Source organism: Phalacrocorax aristotelis, chromosome 20, assembly GCF_949628215.1.
Source record: "Phalacrocorax aristotelis chromosome 20, bGulAri2.1, whole genome shotgun sequence".
In the NCBI taxonomy this organism is placed as follows: Eukaryota; Metazoa; Chordata; class Aves; order Suliformes; family Phalacrocoracidae; genus Phalacrocorax; species Phalacrocorax aristotelis.
This window is the reverse complement of record NC_134295.1, coordinates 7,184,881-7,205,444: the sequence shown is the minus strand read 5'-3', so window position 1 is coordinate 7,205,444 and position 20,564 is coordinate 7,184,881. Positions and strand designations below refer to the sequence as shown.

At 42.9% G+C, this 20,564-nt stretch overlaps 1 protein-coding gene across 1 annotated transcript; it reads left to right on the top strand.

Moving 5' to 3' along the window:
• Positions 1-726: 726 nt before the first annotated feature.
• Positions 727-11,725, top strand: PSMB2 (proteasome 20S subunit beta 2). Its single transcript, XM_075114698.1, has 6 exons — positions 727-933; positions 3,135-3,257; positions 3,849-3,919; positions 8,869-9,031; positions 10,538-10,587; positions 11,496-11,725. The coding sequence occupies exons 1-6, from the start codon at positions 843-845 to the stop codon at positions 11,601-11,603; spliced, it is 606 nt and encodes a 201-aa protein (XP_074970799.1). The 5' UTR covers positions 727-842; the 3' UTR covers positions 11,604-11,725.
• Positions 11,726-20,564: the final 8,839 nt, after the last annotated feature.

Below are 20,564 nucleotides of genomic sequence, written 5' to 3'. Positions count from 1 at the left end.
ATGAACTTGTGCCGAAGGGGCGGCTGCCATACAAGGAGGGCTTGGAGCGGATTCTCCCCCTTGGCGCTCCGCAGGACGCCGTCCGTGAGCAGCCAGGCCTTCGCTCTAGCCGAGATGGCCAAGCCACTTCGGCTTTATGCCACAGAGCGTGGGGCCGAAGCGGGACGGGCGACTGTCACCGCTCCATTTTCTGCATCAAGACTCTGCCTTGGAATTGTGCTCTTTAATGGCAAACACGGCGTGTTTTGGCTGGGAATGGCGCCAAAGACCCAGGCTCACAGATTTTTGTCCTAAACCAAAATCCAGGTGATTTCCCTGATGGGAAACCCGGGTTCACCCGAAACCGCCACTGTCCCCAGCGCGTACGGGCACCGCTGTCCCCACGGAGCGTGGCGGTGTGCCGCCAAGGGCTGACTGCTGTGGGAGCACACCGGCCGCTCAGCCCCCGCCTCCCCGAGCTCCGTTCCCGATGGATCGGGGGAGAGGGCTCCGTGAGGCGCCCCCGGGACGCCGACAGAGCAGCCAGCGCCTCCCGCCATCCCCGTGCCCCTCCCGGGTGCCGCCTTTACGGGCTCGTTAGGCCCAGCCCTGTAACCGGTGACGGAGGAGGCTATATAACGGGGCGAACGACGCCCACCCTCCCGCCGCCGCAGGCCGCGCGCGCCGCCGCCCTGCGCCACGTGACCCTCGCCGCCGGGGCGGGCGCCTCTAGCGAGCACCGGAGGTGGCGTCATCGGAGCGCGCCGGCGCATGCGCGCGACGGGGCGGGTGGGCTGGAGGGAGGCGGCGGCGGTTCGCTGTGTCACGCCGCGGCCTGAGGGGACGGCGGAGCGCGGCCGGCCATGGAGTACCTCATCGGCATCCAGGGCCCCGACTACGTCCTGGTGGCCGCCGACACGGTGGCGGCCTCCAGCATCGTCCAGATGAAGCACGGTAAGAGGCGAGGCCCGCGCGGCGGGAGGAGCCCCGCCGCTACCCCGAGGGGGGGCCCGTTATCCCTGTCCTCCCCCGGGGCAGGCCCGGCCCCGGCGGGCGGCGTGCCCTTGGGCTCTGGTCGTGAGCAAGCGGCCGGGATGGGCTCCCTGTGTGTGGTTAGGGTGCTCCGAGCCTCGCTGTGGCGGCGGCTGAGGGAAGGCTGTTAGAATAGGCAGGTACGGGTGAGGGTGGAGGCTGCTGGGTGCTTCAGTCTGGGTGTGTGTTCGTTGTCGGGGCTGCTGGCCGGTGTCTGTCGCTCAGAGAGAGATAGGTCTCCCAGGGCATGTTGCTGAGTTTCCAAGCCTAAGCCAATACACCTGCACTGAGTTGGCTGGTTGTGTTAGCTTATTTTGGTGAGCGTTGTCTTGTTAACCCGGACCCTGCTCTATACTGCCGTGCAAGTGTGGGGAAAAAGCTGCCCAGGGATAACAGTGGGTGAGGTTAAATGCTTAGTTGTATCTAACAACCCTGTAAAATGTAATTCAGGGAAAAATGAAATATTGGAAGTAAAAACACAAGTGAAATTGGTAGCCTATGAGCCAAATTGTAATTTGTTTTTGGTTTCTTTATGTGATAAAACATCTGCGGGATTATCAAGCCTTTGAAATTCTCGAAAATAAATTTTTCTGCCTGCTGTTGCAAGACCTAGACTGAAACTTGTTTACTAGGTGTGGTGATCTAATGTAAATACTGGAGTTTAGAAGCTCTCTTTTTTTGAAGTTGTAGATTGTAGTATTGATAAACATCCCATAAAATCATTGGTGTTACAGCCAGCAGTACTTTTACTGAAAATATTTCACTTCGGGTCTGTAAGTATCAATTGGAATAGTGTTAGAAAGGTGGCTGTGAAAGGTGGTGGCACGTACAAAATATAGATGTGATCACTTTAAACAATGTTCTGTAAGTTAATGTATGTTCCAAGTAGGTTTATTAATGAACTTTAAGGAAAATGTACTTAGAACATAGGATTTATTTGTCTCAGGTGGGGGTGGGGGACGGGGACACAAAAATTATAGGTACTGGTTTAGGATATGGGCATTTACTAATACTTGCTTTAATTTACAAATAGATTGCAAGGGCTGATCAGTGCCTTTCCTGAACTCTCAAGACATGCAGCTTCTGTGCAGCTGCTGGGTACTTTAATAACTCACGAAATTGTATCAGAGGACCGTGACCCTTCACATCTGTTGTGCAGCGTTTAGTAAACTGAAGGTGAAGTTTGGAGGCGGAGGTTCAGTGTTACTCCATAGACCTACCTTCAGTACAGAGGAGTGGTCTTCCTTTCACACCAATGGCTACTGAATTTTTCTGCCTCAGAGCTCTGAGTGCCAGTCTGCTCTGATTAGACGAGCCTGCAATGTTAGAGTGAGCACAGAATTGTCTTTAGTGTCGTCATCGTGACAACTTGGATTCCCTCAAATACACACAGACAAGTTTTTAAAAATGCAGTTATCAGTAAAAGTATAGCTTACTGTTCCTTAATTTCCGTATGTATCAGTGGGTGGTTTTATAATTTATAATCAATACTTAAAAGTTCTTTTTTTATTTTCTCACAAAAATAATGACAAGCAAAAACCCGCTTCTGAAAGAAGTCTCACTTGCCAAAATTGCTAATTTTTGAGACAGTCCTGGATATCGGGAAGCGGGGATCGTTTGACATGGAATTTGGTTCTGGATTTCCTAAGATTACTTTTGCTCCTGTGGTGATATTTCAGCTTTATACTAAGGGATTTGCTTCAGGTGCAGTGTATTTAGATAAAGTAAATGGTCACTGAGCAAAATTCTTATTCCTGAAGCCAGGAAGCACCACATATAGTATTAAACGATATTCTGTGTGAAGTTTTAGCCTTCATTTCTACGTAAGAAAGACCATGTGTTCCTGAAATGCCTCCCTTCCTGAAGGAAGTACTTTGAGCATTTCAGCTTTGTTTCTCTTGGTGATGCGTTTAACAAGTCTCGTGTACTGTGCCACCAACTGTTGGAAGCTGAATGTTAGGGTTTGCTCAGGAAGACTTTTTTGGTGGTGTTGCAGGACATAATGCAGCTATCAGTCTCTTACTTTCTTGCTTTTGAAAGAAATCATGATGTGGTATGATATTGGCAAAATGATTAATTCTTTTTCCTGACCATGGCTCTTCATGTTATTTTTCTTTGCCTAGACCATGACAAAATGTTTAAAATGAGTGAAAAGATCTTACTGCTGTGTGTTGGGGAGGCTGGAGACACTGTACAGTTTGCAGAATACATCCAGAAAAATGTTCAGCTCTACAAAATGAGAAATGGTGAGTGAAGGAGAACAGGTACTCACTGAGGGCTTGGAAGCATAGCTAATGATAGGGACAGTTTACAGCTGAATGTTGGTGGAAAGTGCTCTTCTCAAAGCTTCTCTAACTTTTCTAGCTTTAAGGGGTTGTGCATTTTTAGTGTCAAGCAAAGGTGTTAGTGAGGGCGGGAGGAAGAAATGGAGATTGGGCTACATAGTATAAACCAAGAGGTTTACCCAAAGCCCAGCTAACCTATTTGTAAGATAAATGACACAATCATAGGTTTGTTAGTAAAATATTTTTTAACATGTCCATTGCATGACACCTGTTATCAGTTTTCCTGATACACTGGATGGAAAAATTCAGGCTACGTGCCCATAGCATTTTAATTTTTTGAAGCTATGTATTTTAATGGTCTGTACAGGTGTGACCTACCTGGATTTTGAGGGCCCTTTTTATGCTTGTAGCTGTCAGAATAAACTGGAATTAGACAAATGACACTTTGTCATTAAAGAATATCTTCTTATTTCAAAATACCAATGGAAAGTCAGGAAGTGAAGCATGATTATGGATTTGTACTGTTATCAAATACACACATTTCTTCTCCAGGTTATGAATTGTCTCCTACTGCAGCTGCAAACTTTACACGACGAAACCTAGCTGACTATCTTCGGAGTCGAGTGAGTAATAGCCGAAAGATTTTGGCAAAGGCTTACAGGGGAAAATTTCCATTTTCAAGTAATAGTGTGATGAAAAAGGTGGCGGCTTCTGTCTTTAGTGATGAATTCACTTTGCTGAAAGGATGTTTTATTAAAATATAACTTGATTTGCTTATTTAAAAATTATCACATCGCTGATCAATAACTGATAGAACTATAGTCTTAACATTTCAGCCCTGGGCCCAATAAACATTTTGTCAGAAACACTGCAGACAGCGGAGTGAAATAAGCCTCTTTAACATCGAGATAAGGTTGTCAGTTTTCATGCAGATGCACTGAATCCGTTTAATCTTCTTGGAAAGTGATTTGATAGAGCAAAGCTGTTTGATGTACTTAGCAAAGCAAGTCCCTTTTGTAAACAGCAACATGAGGCTTTCAGTAAATATCAAATCCAAGTTGGGGCTGTATTTTCAAGTTACTGAACTGCAATTACTGATTTTTCTCATGGTAATTTTCTCAAAGTATGAAAAGATGTCATGAAGGGCCAAATGGACTTTAAAGATCCAAGGTTAGTAAGCATTTCATTAGCATTCTTAACATGCAATATGAAGGAAAACAAGAAGAAATAGGATGTTGAGAATGAAGCTGAACAACTCCCCCAGGGCTAGGGCGTGAGATGAATGACGTTGCTATTCTAACAGTACACCGCACAGGCCTGAAATGGTGTTTTACAGTAGCAAATGAAGGACAGTATTAATGTCAGAGCTGTATTGTTGAGAATTATGCATGTGTGGAGTGAAGCCCAGACCCTTCCTTCTTCAAGAGCTCCTCCACAGGAACAACCCAAGGTCATTGTTCTCATTTCTGACATGGGTGACAGCTGAAGGTAGCAAGTTGTCAATTTACTCAAGTTAGAGCGAGTCAGTGGAAGAACTCGGAACAGGGTCCTGCCTCAGCCTCATACATGAAACCCTGCTCTTCTGGTTTAAATGACTTCAGCCAACTTCACAGATTAAGCATGGCTGGTAGATGATGGTTGGCAGTGATGCTCCTTGCTTTAGCTTTTGTTCGGATGTGACTTGGAATTCTGTGCAGTTTTTGAGGTTGATGCGAAGGAGTAATGCTGCTCGGTGCCTGGCCCGGCTGGCTGTCGGCTGCCTGGTGCTGGTGGCTTGTCTCAAGGGCATCTGACCTGCACAGATGGTAGAGGTGAGGCTGACACTGAATGTCCTGCCCACTTAAGCAGAGGCAGCTATTTCTTACATGTGATTTAAAGTACCTCTAGCAGGAGTAATTTAACAGGCTTTTTGGTAAACTTGGCCAGCAGGCTGTGGCATTAATGTGGCACTGCCATCTTGTTCTGTGCCATGTCCCTCGAGGCCTGATCCTCCCTGTCTCCTCTCCTTCCTGAGCCCACGCCTGTCTTCCAGCTCACCTGCTCCAGATGGGCAGCACAGTGGGGAGGACACTGGCAAAGGCAGATGTGTTTATTTACCAGAGACAAAATGTTGTGCTGTTACAGATGGCAATGCCCTGGAGCAAGTGGCGCACTCTGACACTGCTGTCACACTACAGTGATCTCTATACTGTAGGGAGAACTCTTTTTCTTTAAACATAGCACTTAATGATTTGTTTGTGGGATTTAGAATTTGATCATACAAACCTTGTCCTCAGAATTTGTTTCCTGTGAATTTTGTTACATTTTAGTCATAATTTGTGAGATACCAGAAGGATTAATACTAGCTGTCTGTATATATTTAAATTGCATATAGGATTCCTGGAGGCTACTAATTTAATTTTGTGGATGTTAAAAATAAATTAAAAGGTAAAACATGCCACCACCTCCTGTTAGGAGTAGGAAAATAGTTTAGAAGTAAAGTTTGGTGGGGGAAAAGGTAGTTTGTTACCGTATTGCCATTTACTGTGTGAAGTGGTTTCTGTTAGGGGGGGCTAGAAGGGGCGTGAAGGGCAGCGGCTAACACTGACACAGAACTTTTTCAGGCGCTATGCTGTTGTCGTAGCCCAGCCCAAAACAGAGCTTGTTCTGCACTGTTAATCGCCATCTGGCTTCCTCCTTATGTTATCCAGTTTGATTCAATTTATGAACCTTGTGGCTCATGTGGGCCAAGCTCCTGATATCTTGGGGATGGCCGTCTTGTAAGGCAGTGCCTTGAAGTTGTTCTTTTGGTGGGAAGCATCAAGTGTAGCGACACTGGGCTGGTAACTTAAGGCCATTACGTTACTCTGCTCTTTTATTTTACTGAATAGTCAATGTGCAGGGTTTTTTATGGCATTTCTCTTCTTAAAACATGGGATTTATGCTCCCCAGTAGGATCTGAAAAGAAACTTTGTTGATTTCTGTTTATATTGTGCAACTGAGGCAAACCTAGAAGCAGCTTTGGAGCCAGCTGGCTTTCCTGTAGGTGAGTGGTGCTGTAGTTCCCGTTCCACTGTTACCTCCTCCAGCATCTCCCTCGATTCACCTGCTGAATCAAGTGCCAGGGTTAGTACATGTCACATACTACTGAGGCTGCATGGTGGTGGGAATAGGAAAGACAACCCCCTGCCCCTCCAAACCCGACGAAGTTCAGCGCCTTGTTGTGATGCCACGTTTAATTATAGGTGACAGGGTCTGGCCTGAGTCCAAAGGAAGACTGTCAGTTCCTCTCTCCTTGTCCGCGCCTGGCAGGATGCTTCCTCACGCCCACCTTTCCCCCCTTGCTGTGACTTTGGCTTCCGCCAGATGTCACACCGCTGCTTGTCACCGCCCAGCCTCCTGCTGCTGATCTTGTTGGTTTAGTGTATTTATCACAACTGTTCTCCTCAGCTGTAAATTCTGAAGAATTTCACACCTCTCTTAATTGCTGTAGTTACTTTAAATCAAACAGCATGAAGTGCAAAGCTACTTGGGATGAGAAATACTGCTTCTAATAGGAAGGTTAAGTTTGGGAAAAAGTTAAAATCTAATCTAGCCTGGAATGTTAGTCATCCACTCATTTGGTAGCCCTTTAATCACACCAGTCCTCCGAAGAGTTCTGAGCTGCTGGCATAGATTGGGTTACAAAAGCCAAGGCTGCCTTTGGAATGGGCAGAAGGATTGAGACGTACAAGGAGTACCAGTCCCAGCACGGAGATCTTAGTCCCACTAAGACAGCACCAAGAGGTGCTGTCTGCCAATTTCACTTGTAGTCATGGAGGTGGTAAAGAGATTATGTATATTTTCTAACATTGAAATCCTGCCTTTCTTGAATAATAGGAAGGCATAGGGGATGCTTTATTTACGTTTGAGTTTTAAGAAGTTGTCTCACAGACCATTAGTGGGAGAACTGAAGAACAGCTTACAGATTCATTTAAGTCTGTGTAACACCATTTATTTATGGTTGAGTGTCTCACATATGCCAATGTTGGTAATTCAAAGTCACACAATAATTTGAGTGATCTTGTGTCATGGCTCTTAAATATCAACTTGTGTGATGTTTCAGAATAAATAAATGATGAAATACAGACTAATTAAACGAATACAGCTGCATGGTAACTTGGTTCCAAATAGTCTTGAATGCTTTGAAGATTAAATCACACCATTTACAGTGATGTTTGATATATAGCTGTAGTCTGCTTTATTCTTTCTTACTATCTGGTGAAAGTCAAAATATAGTATCCTGTAATATTTTTTTGAGTGCAAATTCACTGTGCTTATTATCAAAGTGAACTTTTTCCTGTGATAAAGTTAATGTTTTGGCTGTAGGGTGAAGTTGCGTTTGCTCATTCTAATGTATCCTTAGTTGCATCATCATTTTCTTCCCTCATTTTGTTGCTTTGGTGATCTAGACTTTCCAGCATTGTAAGAGCTATCCTGTTAGTATGATTAATGAGAAACACATGAATGTGAAAATACTGGAAGTATATAAAAGCATTTTTCAAAAAAATATATAAAAACCAAAAATTTTCTTTTTTGAAATTTAATGAAATGAGCCTACATTTAACAATAGTACAGTGCATGCATGTTTCATGGTCTTATAAAGTACACATCTTGGAAGAAGATGTATTGGGACATCTGCTGTATTCATTATGGTGGAATACACTAAACCTGCCAAGGAATTGCTAAACTTGCCAGTACAGCGCAATAAAAAGGCATGTTTACATTAATACAGTTGCACAGTCTTTTTGCATAAGTAGATATTTCTCAGTCTTACATGATGGGCTCTCGCTGAAGTCATAAGTGAGGATCAGAGGAGGCAGCAGCTAAAGCAGAGTAGATTTCTAGTTCAAGAAAACTGTTTCCAACCAAAAAAAGCTATTGCTAAGATGTAGCAGTATCTTAGTAGTCAGTTTTCAATAGAAATAAACCAATTCCTTAGGTCTCCTCCATTCAGTTGGTCAAGTTAGCCTAATACTAAAGATTAAACTTGGTATGTGCAATAAAAATGTAACTATCAATTAACAAGATGGCGTGACACTGTCTATAACTGTTTGCACTCTATGTGAGCTTTCATATGTGCTAAAATGGTCTATGGTTAGCAGCAGCGTGACTGAGAAAAGAGCATGCTAAATTAACAAAGAAGTTCTTATAAACTGCAAAATGTTCACATTGTGCTCACATGTTGACAGTAAAAATCCACAAGTTTTATGTTGGGATGAAGGATCTGGTATGAAAACATAATTAAAGTTTTCTTAAGTTTGAATGTGCTGTGAAAGCTTTAAAAAAAAAAAAACTCTAACCCAGTAGTTTTCAGGAGAATCAGAGTTTTATGTTTTTATTTGCTTCTGTGTTCCATGTTACCAAAGTACCTAATCGTTTTTGGATTGAAATCCCTCATCTCCTGCAGACAGTATTGATGTAGTTGCTGGTAGCATTTTATGGCAAAGCATTGTAGAACCAGCTACGTTGCTATTCTGTCGGTGGCGCGGGGAATTAAGATTCCAAGATTTGGGTGTGGCAGCTTTAATGAAAACAGGGTTTGTGTTTGTAGACCCCTTACCACGTCAACCTTCTCCTGGCTGGTTACGATGACCATGAAGGTCCTGCCCTTTATTACATGGATTACCTCGCAGCTCTGGCTAAAGCTCCTTTTGCAGCACACGGATATGGTGCATTCCTTACCCTCAGCATCCTTGACCGCTATTACAAGCCAAGTAAGTGGAGTCTATGGAGAAGAAAATTCTCCTGCTAATGATTAATAAATCAAAGGCTTAAACTGAGAGATTGGCGTTTGCTGAGTCAGATGGTCCAGCGCAATTGCTGTGTTGCTACAGATTTGAATTTGACTTTTTGTTAGAATAAATGCAGCTTTAAAGATTGCCTTCTGTTTTAACTGAAATGGTAACGTGAAACTAGTCAACTCCTGCAAGTGTTTTCCTGTTTGAAGCATAACAGGCTGTAAGCGAAGGAAGTTTCAATTTATTCTAAAACATGACTAGACTTCCCTGGACCATTAGCTCCCAGTAGTCTGTTTTTAATAAATAACGTTTTGATAACTTTATCCTCTACTTGTCTCTTGGCTCTGACATGTACGTTTTCCCAGAGTCTCAGTCTTCAGAGGGCAGTCCCAGATCCTATTGCTCCATATCTTGGATTGACTTTGTGTGTGGTACATGAAAAACATACAAGTGAAAAAGCATTCCTAGCAAGATTATATCCCATACTCTGAAGTGGTGGTGATGAAGATTGGTTGGTTTGGTTTACAGTTTTATGCAGATGGTAGCTCTTGATTGTAATTCTTGTACAAGCCTGTACCTGTCTAAAGTTTTAATTTTAGAATCATAATCCAGTTCTTACACTGCCAAGGAGTGAACGTGGCCCCATCCCCACTTTGCAATGAGGAAATGTACAAAGCTTGGAATATTGTTAATCTGACATCTTTGGCTTTAGCTACAAAACTACTTTGCTCCTGTGTGCAAAGCTGAGTTTAATCTCATAGCAGAGATGTTCGCGCAGTTATCCTTTCATCTACCTCCTGCAAGAAGTGTAGCTCTAAACTGTCAATTTTATTCTAATGGGACTTCTGCCTGACAGTGAGTGCAGGTCTGGAACAACTTCTAGAAACAGCTTTTGAGATCCACAGAGCTCGATTGTTTTCTAGTCATGTCCCTTGAAAATTATAGTGCTCAATTTTCACCATTCCTTGTGAAAAGAGGAAAATAGTGAGCTACAATATGCTGTCATGGCTTGTCATCCCTATAGAGTGCTGGATTTTATCCTAATGTGTGAGAAAAGCAGGGGCATCGCACACGTGCCTTTCCCATTATTAAAACTAATACCCAGCAGGGAACGAAGCACTAAAACCAATCTCCGCCTACTGTCGCTGACTTGCAGCCGGCTGTGGACAGATGGAGCTGATTTAAAGCTGTAATAAACTCGAGGAGGGAGAGACGGCTGGACTTCTCCGAAGCCCAGTCCCTGGCCATGGGAGGCAAAATTCCGTCATGCTTCCCATTCGGTGTAACAAATCGATTCTCAATGGCTTGTTGCAGCGTGAGTGCTTCGGTGCAGGGCGTCCTTGGTACATCTGGAAAGTGTTTTCTGTGAGCTGGGAAGAAGAGGTTTTGGTGCTCAGCTGAAAAGTTGTTTAAATTTAATAAAGTTTCTGTTGAGAGGGATGGCCTCTAATTAAATCAATCTGTGGATGTTTTCTCGTTCAGGTATCACACGTGAGGAAGCTGTGGAGCTCCTAAAAAAATGTCTAGAGGAGGTGAGTTGCCAAACTTAGGCCCTTATGATCTTGAGAAAGGAATGTTTGTTTGCATTCATTTGCTGATATTTTCCTGTTCCTCTTGTTGCCTTTTTTTGCTGTCTTTGCCAGAAGGGGTAATAAATGCACGTTGATCAGATGTGGAATAGCTACTGAGGAAAAGGGTTTGTGGGCACTTGCATTGTCTTGGCATGGTTCATGTCCTCCAGAACATAAACTCGAAGCTTAATTGCTTTTCTTTACTTCTGCTTCTTCCATGCTTAGCATAATATTGATACACACAGTCTTTGACTTCTTTCTTTTATGTTTCTTCTGAACATAATGCAAGCATCCTTCTGTTAATTGTATTGCACTTAACTGTTATATACTTCTACGTGTGCTTCTCTTCCAGCTTGTGAAGGGATGTCTGAGGTAAAGATTCGACCTTAAAGTTCATGATCAATTTTAGTGTAAACATAACCTTTCAGACTCCAAGGCTTTTATTGTAGGAAGATATTCTTTATCCTTGTCTTTATGAGATTGACCTGAGTGTAACCGGGAAGAAACATTTGGGGAAACATCAGGAAGAAATACTCTAAAGAGGTTCTGGTTGAAGTATCTTTTTGATGCGTACACTTCGTGCCCTAAGTTGTAACCCACACTAGGCTTCCTGCATAAATGTCATCCTTGCTAATGAGCTTGTGTATTCTGCATCTCTAGGCTAGGCTTGTCGAACATGGACAGTCTTATAACAGAGAAAAAGCTCACACTGATTCCTGAGCAGTGACAAAAGCTCCTAATATTTCAGGTCATTAGAACCAGGACAGAAATTTTGATGTGCAACAGCATATCCCTTAAATAAGAGGAGACCATAATTTAAGCTTTGAATGAACCTCATCTCCTTTGTCTTTTTCTCTTTTGTTGAACAGCTTCAGAAACGCTTCATCCTAAATCTGACTTCTTTCAATGCCCGGTTCATTGACAAAGATGGCATCCATGAAGTGGACAATATACTCCTTTCCAAAGCGATGTCCTAACCCCTGAGATCTTTCTTCGGCAGTCGTCTGTCTTGTTCACTTTTGTTTTTTCTATTCGTTTGAAGCTCACAAGTCATGTACTGTACTGGGAGATCGAATAAAAATTGACATTTATATAGCCAGTTTTATCTTTTTACTCCGCTGATCCTTCCTGAGAGTATTTACGTAATTTGTTCCACTGTGAAGGTGAAACTTGATTTACTGTTAATGGGTGCACATTCGGGTTACTTACTTTCTTTCTTCTGATTTTTTCCTTCCCCCTCCCCATAAGTTTTCTTACATGTGGGAAAACTGGTACTGTATTTTCTAGATGACAGTCTGCTGTCATCCACTCTCATAACTAGAGCTCAGCAAACACCGGGCAAGTGTTTCGTGCAAAACATGCAGCATCTACTTTATTTTTCTGAAGATGTTACCATTGTTGGCTTTGTACTTTGTTTCAATCTAATCCAAGTGAAAGGTGAAAGAACAGATTTTCACATAGAATGGATTTTTAAAATGCTAGTGTCATTTTTAACTCACCTGGTTGTGGTTCTGTTTACTGGGAGAGAATATTCTCCTGCCGGCACAGTAGGCCCACAACTGCATTAAGTATTTTAAATACAAACCGATGTATCAATTGCGTGATTCTTCATAATTGATGTGTCTGTACATTTAGAAGAACATGAAAGAACTTCAATGAGAAATAAAACTGCAGCATTTTTCATAAATCTTTGAATTACTCTTAACTAGCTAGAGCTTTGTTTCCATGAGAATAATCACTGATCTGTCTGGGCTCTAGATGATGCTTCTGTATAAAAGCTCCATTCACAGGACAGCCTCACATAATTATCATGTGGCTGATACTTGCAGTCTGCCCAGAAGTGGTTCTTCTGAGAATAATTTTCATTGAGGCTGCTTCCCTAATTGAACTCGCAGTGAGGGAGTTGACTGTTTAAAATGTTCTGTTTGGGTGCTTGTTTTATGCTTCAATAAGCTCAGAAAAAGAATCTCGGAAATAGGAGGGCGGGTGTGTGCGAGATGGTGTGCAGTCTGTGTTACTTGTGTGGCGTGGCACAACACCCAAGTTCTTGGCTGGGAAAGGTAAGTGACAGACCTAACTGTATTTGTCAAAGCTTTTTTGGCCTTGCCTCAGTAGTGTGGTTGAGAATGTTCGGCAACTTTTTGGGGAAGATCCTGTCTCAAAGACCCAAGTACTCATCTTACTGAACATGTGAGAACTGGATTAGAGACTGAGTCTCGCTTGCTGTCGCAGAAGAAATTTGCTGCTCCCGTGCCTTAACTCATCCTGCCTCTTAAGACTGCCCCTCTTAAATCTAATTCTTCACTGAGATCCCATCAGGCCTTGTAGTTTAATTCTTTCCAGAATGAGATTATCAGCTGGGTTTGTTCTGGTAATTGCTGCAATGGCTTTTATTTAAGGCCAGTTGCATATAACTATTGAAATTTTGCTAAAATTTGTTGTCTTTTAAACGCCTCTTCAAACTTCTAGGAAAGTAAGTGCCCGGCCTGACTGTTTTCTCCTGGCAGGTCACATTTAACATGAGTAGAGACTGAGTGTTCTAGTTCTGTGATTGAAATCTCACCCCTTCATGTTGCATTAATGTATTTGTTTAGCCTAATGTGCAGCATCTCTATTTTACCACTGATGTTGAATGTTTTTGCAGGTTTCTTGTCTCTCTTCAAAGTCATCACTGCAGAGTGGCTGAGCTGATGTGCTGTTTTTGTCACTGCATATCAAAGTAGTGCCTCCTTATTGGAGGTGTTCGTTATTTCAGACACCAAAACTGGGGCGTGGTGCTATTAGATCATGTGAGTCTGGCAGAGAAGCTGCCTGGAGTTTTTATTGGCACCTATTTGCATGCAGGTGATTAATAAACATAAAACAATTTATTCCCTTGCAAACACCCTTGTTGGATTCAGGTTGGAGTGGAACATATGTTTTGCCTGAGGGCAGGGACCGGGATCTGAATCCCCCATTGAGCAAAAGATACAGGGGGTTGCATCAGAAGCCAACAGAGCAGCAACCTCGAGGAATGAATAAATACCGACCTTTATTGCAAAGCAGTAGAACAAAAGAACTGGCCCACAATGAGATTGGGCTCTAGCCTCTAATGAAATAGTCTCTTGAGGACTTTCCAAGAACTTAACGCCTTTTCAGGAAAGGTGTAATATTTCTGCTGTGTAACTTTGGGTTGTTTTAAAGGTCTACAGTGCTGATCTTTAAATTCAGGAACATTCAGCTTTCATTTTTAACAGTAATGTATGGAATCTGTTTGAAAAATCAGTGTTTCAAGTTTCCCATTTGCCTTACTTAAGGAGAAGAAAGTTTAGCCCTAAAACTTTTGGAGACTGTATTTTGCCTAGAATCCAGGAATACCTTCTGGAAAGAATTCACCTTTCCATTTGAAAAGCATCTGTCTTTATCATGACAGGCCTCTCGTAAGAAAACTCATGAAAGAATTGAGCACTCCGAGAAAGTACTGGTTTTTACTAATAAGGTTTTTGGTTCTTCATATTATGAAAAATCAATGTTGTAAACCAAGGTAACGTACTGCTAGGGCAGCGTAGGCACAGTGAGCTGTTCTGCCTTGCTTTGGCTGGTAATTCTGACCATATGTTTTGCTACCAAAGCCTCAGGGCCTAAAGAGTTAACAAGGCACTTTTTCTCGTTTTAGGTTTCCTGTTTAAAGATGGTCTTTTCCTGAGCACTGTGCATGTAACAGATCATTGCACCAGCTCATCTCCTCAGGAGCTTGGAGTTTGCTCTAAGATCAGTTTACAAGGGAACAGAGCCTCAGTGCCTCAGGCCGTATTACACTGGGAGTGCTTTGCTGAGAGAAGTATGTGAGTGCGGGTGCAGGGCCTATAGGTCTTTCCTGATGGCAATTATACCTTTTCATTGAAGAAAATCTGCATTTTGTTGTAGAACTTCATGCACACTAGAAACATTGGCGCGGGGAGGGGTCATCAGTATGGCATGCTGGCTGGCATAATTGGTCTTAGCGCAGGTTTGAATGTGTCAGGACAGTTCTGCAGTCTCAAAAGTGACTAGATGGCCAGGAGTTGTCTTGAGTGATGAAGCTTCTCCCCGCGTGGGATGGCAAGTGACAGCTGAACACAGACATGCAATTAAAAATTGAAATGTCTGAAAGGTAAAAGCTACCTCCCCCTATTGCTGTGTTCAGCCTTCATGTGGGACTGCTGGAGGGGGAGAGCGCCCCAGGTTGGTTCATCTACGTGTTTCCCTGAGACTTTTCCAGTCCAAGTTTGTGAGTTCAGTTAAGCCAAGAGATGCTTCAGCCATGGGTTGGTGAAAAGCCTTGAGCCGGGAGTGCTTTTCCTGTGCAAACCTGAGGGCCCTCAGCAGGTGTGCTTGTAGAAATTAGCCAAGGTGGAGACTACAGAGGAACAGAATGATCAAAGATACAGAAACAAAACGTGTTTGGAGCAATCCTGTACAATGTTCTCGGCAGCCTCTGACTTCTGATCACGGTGAAGTGATGAAACGGTCACTGGCAGAAATTTTGTTTGCAACAAATGGAGCTGTCACTTTTCAGAGTAAAAATGTAGAGGCAGAGGGGAGGCTAAACTCTCCCAAGGATGTGTTTTCACTTGCTCTTGTCTCTAGTTTTGACACTAGGTTCCTACAAGAAGTATTAGCCGGTGCCAGGGCTGACATTGTGGATTATGTTCATGGTGCTTAGGGTTTGGTTGATTCCATTTTCCAGTCTGAAGCAGGGGCGGAATATTCCTCGTGTGTGAAATAGCTTGGTGTCTAAGGAAGGAAAAAACCCTCTGACTTTGCTACCTGTGAAGCACTGCGTGCATTGTGTCTGTAAGGAAAAATAAATTTATCCTACTCATAAAAAGTTTATCCTTCAAACCATTTTTAATTCTTTAAAGGTTTAACCTTATAGAGAGTTTCCATGTGCTGTTATCAGTCTGCCATCACCAGTAATCAAGTGCAGGAAATTTTCCTGTAAGCACTGATCAAACGAAACAGACATAAGTTGTTTTAACAGATTTTAAGAAGCAAAATAGAAATGGTGGGATTAAAGCATGCAACTTCTTTTTTCCGTATGCTTGACTGCGTTGGTTTGAACCTCTGTGTAGTCCTGACTTGCTGGGGACTGTGTTAAAAATAAGTTAGTTGTCTTGAAAATGTAAAGTGACAGTTTAAGTGTTTTGTTTCTGTGCTAATGTGCAATTAGGTAGTTATCCAATAAGCTTATTCATGTAGTCTAACTCAAGGCAGCTGTGGAAGGAATAGAGAAAACCCTGTACTGCTGAGGGATGGTGAGAGGGAAAGGATGTTTAAAAGGATCTGTTTCAGAATTGCCAGTGTATTCTTTTTTTCCTGTGTAATACAGTAAAGCATTAAAGGTTAGCAAGATTTGTGAAAAAATTAAATTCTGCTGCTCAAATCTATAGAGAGGTAAAACTAAAATGTGGGTAGAGGTGAATAGCAGCAAATGTAGTGTAAGTCTGGATCTGTAAATTAAGGCAACCATACGAGGTGGGGCCAGCCCTAATAGTCTAATTGTCTGAAATGATGACTTGGCTGAGTATTTTGATTTGGGTAAAGTACCTTTTGCTTAGTAGAGGCTTCCTTGATGTTGTCAAATATTCCTAGTGTTTATGTACAAACATGAAAATAGTGCATCTCCTTTACTTCATTTTCAGAGGACAAAGCAGGCTCCATCATATTTTGTGTCAGTATTTTTAGGATTATTGACAGGATCCTACTCTAGTACCACCAAAATGCCTGTGGGCTTAAGTGATTCTTGATCTCCTCTTGCTAAATGTTGCACTTGAAATGCAACTGATGCCATTGCCCTGCTACCAGCACCCGTTTGTGGAGGAAACCTGTGCACCTCGCAAGCCGCTCCCATTCAGCAGAGGGCAGTGATCTTGCGTGCACGTTGCTGCTTCCTCACAAACTTGTTTGGCCTCTTCATCTCTGTGCAGATCACCTGGTGGTCACAGAAACTCAGCGTTATGGCGAGCAGATTAACGCCTCGTCCAGCAGTGGCAGAGGGGATGTACCAGGTGGTTTCTTCCCCTGGAAGATGCACATTTTATTTTTCACAAGTGTTTGACAGTTGTCCCATGGTGCAGATATTTATCCATGTTTTCACAAGCAAAGGCTAAGATAGCTAGTGACTTGCAAAAGCAACCAAAAAGAGTATCTGGAATTCATCCTCTACTAGTTTGTCTGAGCACTAACGAGCAGGGAGGTAAGGTTAAAGTACATCTTTAATTTTTTTAAGGTAATGCCACTCTCCCTTGCAAAACTGCTCTTGACATTTACTGCTATGTGCTTGAAGTGAGGATGCTCGCAGTATTTTGTCGGCAACAGTACGCTGGGGAGGAAAAGCTCCAGCACCACGCGACACTATTTTCAGAGAACTTTCTGTGATCCCACAGCAAAACCTAAGAAAAAAAAAATTCAGGAGAAGACTGAAATGTCTGTTTTGGAATGTGGAGTACTAGGACATGTTCATTTGCTCTTTCTCAACAAGCATGTAGTGTGTTGAGGCCCTGGCTGAAAGATGTCATTATGGTCCCGAGTATAGCAGAAAATGCACTTGTCTGTATCGTTAAAATGTCCACAGTTGGAGTGTATGGGAAGCAGAAACTTTAAAGTACGTAACCAGACTCTGACATCTGGGAATTGGGAAGACGTTTCCTAAGCAGTCACATCGTTTTGTGGTTTTCTGTTTTTTGAACACCAGTTTCTTGAATCTTTGAAACTTCTGTAACTGGACAAGGCCAAGTACAGGATATAAGAGGATCCCCAGGGTTTCCTTATTTCCCTCATTTAAAGCGATACGGTTTACACCTGTTTCTCTTCTCATTTTTTTTTTTTATAATCGTCCTTAAAATCCTGTAGCCCTAAGTGGGCACCTTCAAGGAGAAAACAATTAAAACTGGGTTCTAATTTCATTTGTCTTGCAGTATGTGCTCCAAGCACATGAGAAACCTGTCCAAATCATCACACTTGGGGCTTTGGTCTGGTACATCTGATACTCCTAGGTTTGTGTATTAGTATTTACTTTAGTGTTTATTGCCTGTGCTTTGGTGAGGCATCAGGAAGGCTGGTTGTGCGAACGCTGCCAGAGGTCAGCTTGCCTTCATCTCAGATGTTTACATAAGCTGGTTAAAGATTTGAGGTTAACCTCTGCTGATGTTTTTAGGAGCTGCAAAGCCATACGTTTTTGGTTTTGGTTTCCATGTTGGCTCCGAAATTTGTGGAGAGCTAAACCAAAAGGTTCTTTATGTTCAAAAGCTGTGAAAAAGCTTAACACATGGCATTAATAGAAAAAAGTTTTGCCCCAAACTGAACTGAAGAGAGCTATTTTTCCTCACAGCACTTGGCTGAATTACGCCGTAGCTCAGCAGGTTCAAAGGTATTGACAACTTTTTAAAAGAATACTTTAAAACAAGAATGGTCTTTTTTTTTTTTTACCTTTTAATCAAAATCTTCAGACTTTACCAAATAAAACTTATAGTTTAGATGCTCTAAACGGTCCCTCTTCTCTTCCAAACGTTGTGAGAGCTGCTCCAGAGGGTGGACATGCTTCCCACCTCTCTTGCCTTGCTCATTTTCCTGGGGAAAGCCGAACGCTTCTCAGTTTGCCTGAAACCTACCGCTTCGCCTGGTGCACGCGTGGCCGTGCCAAGGGTGACGGGCTCCCCGTCCCACGCAGGGCTGCCGATGCGCTCGCTCCCATTTTGGCTCCAGAGAACTGTGCCAAACCCTGTCTTCCTCGCAAAGCGATCCTGCGTGGGGCAGAGTCGGAGTTATCTCTGCTAAAAGACTAGTCTGATTTAACATGGTAATTACTGTGTTCTTCTGGAGGCTCCCTGTGATGACCAAATTAGCAGGAAACTCTGAAAGGTATAATATGCTCCTGACATATGACAAAGCTGGGGGAGAGGAAATGAAATGAAAATGGGTCAGGAGTGGGAGGCCTGGGCTGGAACAATTCCCTGTGGTGCCAGGGTCCATTTAAGAGTCAAAACAGCAGCACATTACAAAGAGGGTGTAGAAAGGCTGTTTTCATTGTCCGAACTCAGCAAACTGGCCTTTCCACTAGGCTCCTCAGCAGTGCCTGTAGCACCTGCAGCACAAACGCTTGATGTGTTGCCTTCCCAGTTTGAATGCTTTTCTGCCTTTGTGTTTGCAATGAACCAAGAGGCAGCAAAGTAGACAGGGATTCTTAAAGGAGATACCTTTTTATCATTGGAAATAAAATGATAAACTTACAGAGCATATCTTTGTCTGAAACTAACTGCTGAAACTAATTTTGCTTTTTTGTAGTTATGGTGCTAAATTTGAATTATCTGGGTTTGGATCCCAAACTCCCTAGGTCTCCCTCTGCAGTCGCTTCAACTGTCACATATTTTTTTGGTAAGATGCAGGTAACTCTTTCCTTTGTGATCCTGTCTACTGAAATCGAAATTCTGGGGTAAGATCTCTTTGCACAGGGCCTAATACAAGGAGAATTTGGTCTCTTATGGCACAAGGTACTACTGGAATGTAAATGTAACCCTCGTGAAACAAATAGATATGCTGGTTGGATTGGATTAAATGGTTTCACAGGAAATGCTGCTCTTTTGAAAATATTTGCTGCGTGCTGAGAAGTGAACCTGTTGGAAAAGAAATGTCCCTGGATGGTACAATCTGTGCAGGAAATAGAGAAGTCCTCTGTTTACAATGCCATGTAGCTGTCAGAGTAAAGTCTCCAAGGTGTAGTGAAACTCTGATGAGCTCTGGAATAAAAGTATGCAGTGTTTCAGCCACTAATGTTCTGAAGCTCATCCAGTAAAAAACTCCATGGATCCGCTTTGATCAGGTCTGTAACAGAGCAGAAGTTTGACTATGGAAGACCTTGAGTGTCCAATGGAAAGAATATGATTTACCACTTATAGGATGCACTCAGGGTAAATAAATCCAAGATGCCATTGCAGAATTAGATGAAACTTATCTGTTCTGTGAGATAACAAATAGAACCCCACAGAGCGCACACAGCTTTGGCTTTGGACAGAGGAGGATGGTGGGCTGAGTCTTGCTTTTTGTTGAGTACAGGTCATGCAGTCGCACCAAGAAAATGCTGCCTCTTGGGGATTCTTTAGCCAGTTTAAGGCTCTGTATGGTAGAAAAACTCAAGGGGAACCCAAGGCACTTCTGCGTGGACAGACCAATCACCAGGTGAGAAGGCTGTAGCATCCAGGCTGTAGCGTTTTCTTGATGTGCTGCAGAACTTCTTGACATGGAGCAATAGCTTGATCTTTCTCTGAACTCATTTCACACCCCCAAAAAAAGCTAAGTTGTCTCCATTTAACAAATCATCTTTGGCTGTAACCTTTGCCATTAAAGTGAAGCTGTCCTTATGGGAAATACTTCTGAATTTCAGGGTATCGTTTTAGCCTTTTCCCTGCTGAAAAGAATCAAATGAGAAGCATCTGAAGGTGTCAGGATAAAAATATACAACGAAGCCATCCAGATTAACACTGGCATAATTTTTGCTGCCTGCCTGTCTCAGAGAGGTTACTGGGATGCTTCAGCACTGTCATTATGGGGCCAAAGCTTGGGTGTATATTCAGTGTCTGGAATTATTATTGCTATTTATGGTATCCTGTTGAAAATGCAGTGGTGCTCAGGTGGCCACAGTGGGAATTCTTTGCAGTATAAAGGAGGTCAGGCAGGAAGACCGAAATGATACCTTCTGGCTCAGCATGTTCAGATTCTGCGTAATGACGGGGTTTAGACTGTTTCTCCCAAAGTCTGTTAGGATAATTAAGGCTATAGTCGTATGCTGCACATGACACCGTGCTATCTGTCTAGGCTGCTAAATCAGTAATCTCTGAAGCAAGCGTTCTGTCACCCTTGCAAATAACATTCGTTTTACTGCCTGATTTGGAAATGTTTTTGGTTTTGGTGCTTTGATTCAG

What these genes read in the sequence shown, in the direction of transcription:
- PSMB2 (XM_075114698.1), top strand. Translation starts at nt 843, where the DNA reads ATGGAGTACCTCATCGGCATCCAGGGCCCCGACTACGTCCTGGTGGCC. An exon ending in CTGACTATCTTCGGAGTCGA is followed by an intron (nt 3,920 to 8,868) that starts GTGAGTAATAGC and finishes TTGTGTTTGTAG; the next exon opens with ACCCCTTACCACGTCAACCT. An exon ending in TGACCGCTATTACAAGCCAA is followed by an intron (nt 9,032 to 10,537) that starts GTAAGTGGAGTC and finishes TTTCTCGTTCAG; the next exon opens with GTATCACACGTGAGGAAGCT.